The sequence below is a fragment of the Puma concolor genome, chromosome A1 (assembly GCF_028749965.1).
Source record: "Puma concolor isolate L17-30 chromosome A1, mPumCon1.1.hap2, whole genome shotgun sequence".
Lineage (NCBI taxonomy): Eukaryota > Metazoa > Chordata > Mammalia > Carnivora > Felidae > Puma > Puma concolor.
Genome location: NC_141667.1, coordinates 97,650,574 through 97,656,573, shown reverse-complemented (window position 1 = coordinate 97,656,573; position 6,000 = coordinate 97,650,574). Strand labels below are relative to the sequence as shown.

General features: G+C 37.7%; 1 protein-coding gene across 3 annotated transcripts in view; it reads right to left on the bottom strand.

Moving 5' to 3' along the window:
• Positions 1-1,701: 1,701 nt before the first annotated feature.
• DMGDH (dimethylglycine dehydrogenase) overlaps positions 1,702-6,000 on the bottom strand; it is a 70,359-nt gene continuing 66,060 nt past the window's right edge. For all 3 annotated transcript variants that reach the window (XM_086698110.1, XM_086698095.1, XM_086698102.1), the window contains one exon: positions 1,702-2,345. In XM_086698110.1, coding sequence (XP_086554236.1) covers positions 2,130-2,345 — 216 coding nt within the window. In that variant the 3' untranslated portion in view covers positions 1,702-2,129. The remainder of the gene's footprint in view (positions 2,346-6,000) is intronic.

The following is a 6,000-nucleotide window of genomic DNA, read 5'->3' as shown; positions in this document are numbered from 1 at the left end:
AGTGGGGCTCAAACCCATGAATCATGAGATCATGACCTGCGCTAAAGTCAGATGCTTAATTGATTGAGCCACCCAAGTGCTTCTGGGCAAGATTTCTTTAAACATTTAATATTCACCTAAATTTTCTATGCTTTTTATTGATCTGCTTTAGTGCTATATTAATAGGACATGAATTCAGTGTTGTGCTTTCATCATTAATTAATGCATTAAAAAAACCCTCCTGGAATTGTCTATTTTGCAGAGAAGAAATTCAGAGATGGAAAATAAGTACCTTAGTGGTTACAGGGCTACAGACAGAGAATGAGAAGTGGGATTTCCCAGGTAAAGGGTTTAGCCAGCACCTAATATCCAAACTGAGAGAGTGGATCTGGAGGGTTTTTTTAAATTGAGGTATAATTGGTTCATACAATTAGTTTCAGGTGTGCAAATAATGATTCGATATTTATATACACTGTGAAATATCCCCACCAGGTGAGCTACCATCCATCACATCACCACAAAGTTACATTTTTTCTTGTGATAAGAACTCTTAAGATGTAGTCTCTGAGCCACTTTAAGATACGCCATGCTATATTAACACTATTCACCATGATCTCCATTACATCCCCAAGGCTTACTTATAGCTGGAAGTTTGTACCTCTTGACCCCCTTCATCCATTTTGCCCCCCACCAACACCTCTTCACTGTGGCAACCACCAATTTGTTCTCTGTATCTGAGTTTTGTAATGTTTGTTCATTTTGTTTCTTAGATTCTGCATAGAAGTGAAATTATATAGTACGGTAGTTCTATTTTTACTTTCTTGAGGAACCTCCATACTGTTTTCCATGGTGACTGCACCAAGATAATATTCTTGATAATTAGGAAGTTATCAAGATTATCAAATTTTGTTACCGAGAAAATTTCCCTCTTTTCTCATATAAAATAAAGACACATGGAAGGGAAATTAATGGTCTGCCGGAATTCTAATATATGATTGCTTTAATGAAACATTTTAAACGTATGTATGCTTGGCATCTTTGCAACACTTACAAGTTAAGAAATTATTTTCTAATCTGTTCTAATTACAGAATTTTACGTCTCACATCCAACTTTAATACCCAGGAAAAGCTCAATAAATGTTTAACAAATGTGTGTCTAACAAATTTTAAGTGATAAGTTACCTTTTACAAAAAAAAAAGGTTGATTTGTTCAGTCCACTGAATTTAATTTCAAAAAATTTATGAGGGAATTATTTCTAAATGGATTTTTTTCTTGCTGTACATAGTGCTAAGGGCCATCCTGTCATCTCTTTAGCTCTTGTTTGACCTGCTTTGTCAGATGCTTCGTGAAATGATATTCAGAACGGCACATGTGATGTCAACTTGCATTAATTCTTTCCCAAAGAGAGGTGTTCAGTATTCAAACTGTGTTTTTACTGGCACAATCTATGTTTCAGCTTCATTTCAAAAGGTCTTCAAGCAATGCTTCCTTTGGAAGCCTGTTCTTTTTGCAACTACTCTTTTAAAACAACCTTTGGAAGGACAATAATGATGTCCCATAATACTGCTTACAGGGAATTCATTAGGAAAATAAGTGTTTCAGAGAGTTGAATAACAATTTATGTATCAATATTAAATTTTACTGTTTTCATTGTAATACATTATAAAAATTAAAACTATCCCTTATTCAACTACTGTTTCCTAATGAAACACATCAATGAATAGTATTGCATTTGTTTTTATGTAGAACAATTAGTTTGTTGTCAGGTAACAAGAACCATATGCAGATGCTCTAACAATTATATAATTTCCTCTAATTCAGTTATAATAGTGATTGTATATTCGCAAACACCTAAATGTTTTGCTGAATTTCATAAACAATATAGGGTAATAAAAACATTCATTTCAAATACCTTCATTTGAAAGAACAAAGTACAGCACTAATCCATTTTTCTTCCTTGTTTAGAAAAGAATTGTTATTTTATTAAGATGAGAAATCTAGATTTTGATGATTTTGAATGAATTATTCAAATTATTCATTTGAATGAACCCATGAATTATTGGTTTCTTGTATTCCCCCCCCAAAACTCAGTTATGATTTTTGGTAGTCATAGAGCAAACATAATTCAATTGCCTGCTGAGGGTCTTTTTCAAATTTTGTCCTTTCCATTTTTCTTCCGAAGCCGGTTTCTGGCTGGTTCTGTCAATACCAAGGGTTCCTGTATGACGGTTGCCGGATAATTTGTGCCTAACAGTTCAACTTCCACCTGTTGTCCTACTTTACTTAGCTCGACAGGCACATAGGCAAACGCCAGACTCTTCTGGACGCTGTAACTGTAGCTTCCAGACGTCGTGTTGCCAACCACCTGAAAAACAAGACCCAGCCATCCTCAGCAGCTTGGCCACAGCCTTGTGCTCCTCCTCTCCAGACAGAACTCTGAAAAAATAGGTTTGCCTTACAATCTGAAAGTTTTAGGGAATACTGTTTATGGGGCTAACAGCGGGCAGAAAACATTCTCGTAAGTGAATTTAGGCTTACAAATTATGAAAAATAGTTTTCAAAATAAATCATCAACAGTACTCTCACACTTCTCACTTTTAGGTAAGAACACCTGGTTTTTTTGAGTAGCTGGCACTATTTTGCTCAGTTTGGTGGCAAGAGATCTGATGGGAGGAAGACTCAAATATTTTTGCTTTAAATTTGAAAAGCATTATCTTCCAACCAGCTTGGCAATAATAGATACAAGGGAAAATTCCTAATAATCCAAATGTAAATTTACTCAAGTGTTCCTCTTGTGGTTTAGGATACAGCCTGCCAAAATAGTGGTGAAATAAACTATTGATACATCAGTAGTCAATGTGAAGCGAACTTTCTCTATGAATATATAGCATTTAGCGATTCCTGGAGATGGCGAGGCCCTTAAATTAATGTCAACTTTGCCCTCTCTAGATCTACCAGGTACAAAACATTTTGCTGGGCATTCTAGAAAATGACTGAGGTCTGGTTCCTACCCTCACGAGCTTCTAGCCTAGCTGAGAAATTAACACAGAGATGCAGGAAAATATAACCAGGGAGCCAAGAAAGTCAACATAATTAAGCCAGGATTTGTTCTACATTTTGAAGGTGGGTGGAATTAGTAGGTATATAAGGGGGACGAAACTTTGCAGGACGAGTGGAGACATGGAATTAGGCATGAGCAATCAAAATTAGGGAGGTTGAAATGGAATAAACTGGGATGGTAAACCAGAGAAAAGCACTGAGCAAACAAACAAAACCTAGGAGATGAAAACAAAGCCTTTATGCAGCAAAAAAAAAAAAAAAAAAAAAATCTCATCAGGCTTCTTACAAAGATAAGAGAAATGAGTGGAAACTAGATCTGAAGGAAAAGATGAAAGAGAAACAGTAGAATGCAAAAAAAAAAAAAAGCAATACAACAACATCAGGTTAAAACACCACGTTTGAAAAAATGTAAAAGGAAGACAACAAAAGCAAAATATGATAAATAGCCCTACTCAAAATGGCTTCTCCTGGCTACACAGCGTTGCACTAATCCTTACAGCCTCCCTGTTTCACACAGTGGGCTGCTTGTAGCTGGTGCTGAAAAATATTCATGGACATGAATCGGCCAGTGATCTTTCAGCTGCCTCAGCAAAGAGTCCACTACAATCAACAGTCTTATTATAGCATTTCTAGTCTTTGAGATGCTGACACATTTATGACAGTAAGTACAGACTCCTAGCTCTGTGGTTCCAGTTTGTAATTATCTCACTGAATCCCCAAATCAGAAACCTCTCCATATCATTTCTGAGCTTATTATGGGGAGAACTGGTTGATTAAAAAACAAACAAACATGAATGCATTCATTAGTAAAAGCTGTTTCTCTGGCAGGTTATTAACTGCCAAGGTATTGCTGAGAGAACACATATGCTTTAAAATGGTTTTTCTCTTTTAGATCATAGTTAAGTAATGTAAGGCAGGGCTTTGGGTCAGGAAGGTTGGAGTTTTAATCACAGCTCCTTGAAAGACTTTCTGGGTAATCTTGGTTTCACTTCCTAGTCTGTAAACCTGAGGTCTGTGTTTGGAGCCCTGGAGAGGTGACCTGATTTGCTTGGGCATCTTAAGAATATAAGAAGAGGTCAAACCAAGTCTCTTGGCCAAAGCCCCTAACTCAATGGGTCAAAACCCCACATCCCTCTTCAGAAATTCCCCAGGCCTTCCCATCTCTTAAAATCCCAGCAGTGATTCATCTTGCAGTTATGCCTGCATGAGTAACGTAAAGAAATAGTGTATTTATTGCAAGAGTGCCATTTTTTTAAAATATTTATTGAATGCATTGCTTTCTGCTAGATTACTTGCATTTCCCGTTTAATTTCTCTCTAATTCAATGCTGAGTAACCCAAGTATTTCCCAAGTCTGGCCTTTCCTTTTATCTCATTACAAAATCTCTAAGGAAAGGTTTTTCCTAGCAACAGTTTTATATCCTTCTACCCTAAAATATTCCAGATTCAATTAAATCTATTTCTTCTCTTTGCTCAGTGAATCACATGAACAACCTGTGCCCACCTTCTGCCTAGTAGATTTTCATATTCTTTGTTAATCACAGGCTCTCCTTTTACCAATATAAGCAATCCTCATTTATGTTTAGCCTTGTCTCATTCCTCCCTTTGTGAGAATTAAAGGCACCTCTGGCTTAGGGGAGGTAACATGGTAGATGGCCTTTGAAAGAGAGAACATAATTTAAATTAGATGATACATGGTGTTTCTTTGGCTGTCTCTGTGTGTTTTCGTTTATAAATAATAAAAAAAGACAGCTTTCTCAACTCCCCAAACTTCATTTCTACCACACATCTTTAAAACTTCCCAGCAAAGCTGCTTTTATAACAGAAGCCCTTTGCATGCCCACTCTTTTTCAAAAATTAAATCTTATTTAAAATCCTAATCTCTCCTTCCATCACTGCCCATCTCTCAATTGGACTTTACTTTTCCCCAGGGCACTCATCACTCTCAGATGTGCCATTTTATTTCATTTAGTATGTTCATTGTCTACTCTCTCTCCCCTGGGACGTAAGACCCATGGAGGCAGAGATGCTTGTCTGTTTTATGCACTGCCGCATCCCCATTGCCTAGAAAATATTTGCAAGAATAGAATACCAAATACCAAAGGCAGTACAAATCTCAACAAAGTCAGGAAGTAAGAACAAAAAGTATGTCATCTCATTTCAGAGCATAAAGAGGATCCAGGAGATTCATCTGCAGGATGAGACGATCACCCTACTGAGCAACAAAGAGCAGACAAGTGGATATCAGGAAATTCAAGGGATATTTGATTTATAAAGCCAACTACAACCGGATTAACAGCTCTGTAAGCAGATGGCATATGGGAAGAAAGATGAAAAATATAGCATGTAAACTGAGTGCACAGAAACAGCAAAGGAAGTAAAATTCAAAAAGGAACTGGGGTTTCCAGGTCCCCCCTTCCCAGCTTTGAGATATAGTTGGCATGTAATGTTGTGTAAGTTTAAGGTACAAGTTTCCAGGCTTTTTAACTTGAATTTGCGTGTCAAGACTCACCACGTTTATCAGGGTTGGTTTGGGGTTGCATACAGAACACGACGGCATAATCTGCAACCTACAGCCAAAACGGAAAGCCAGTGCAAGGGTGGGCATGGACCATATTAGAAAGCTGGATGAAAATAGAGTGAAAACAGGAAAAACGGAAGATGGGGCGGGGGAAACTTGACACAGCTCATTTTCTAGGATGAGAAAATGGAGGTCCAGAGAGGCTAAGATCAGGTCAAGCAGCTAGTTAATGGCAGAGGTGTGTATCAGTTGAAAGTTGCAGGTGAATGTGAAGTTGGAGGAAATGCTTATTAAGAAAAGAGGTCTCAGGGCACCTGAGTGGCTCAATAGGTTAAGCATCTGACTCTTGATTTCGGCTCAGTTCATGGTCTCGTGGTTTGTGTGATGGGGCCCCGTGTGGGGCTCTGCACTAACAACACAGAGCCTGCTTGGGATTCTCT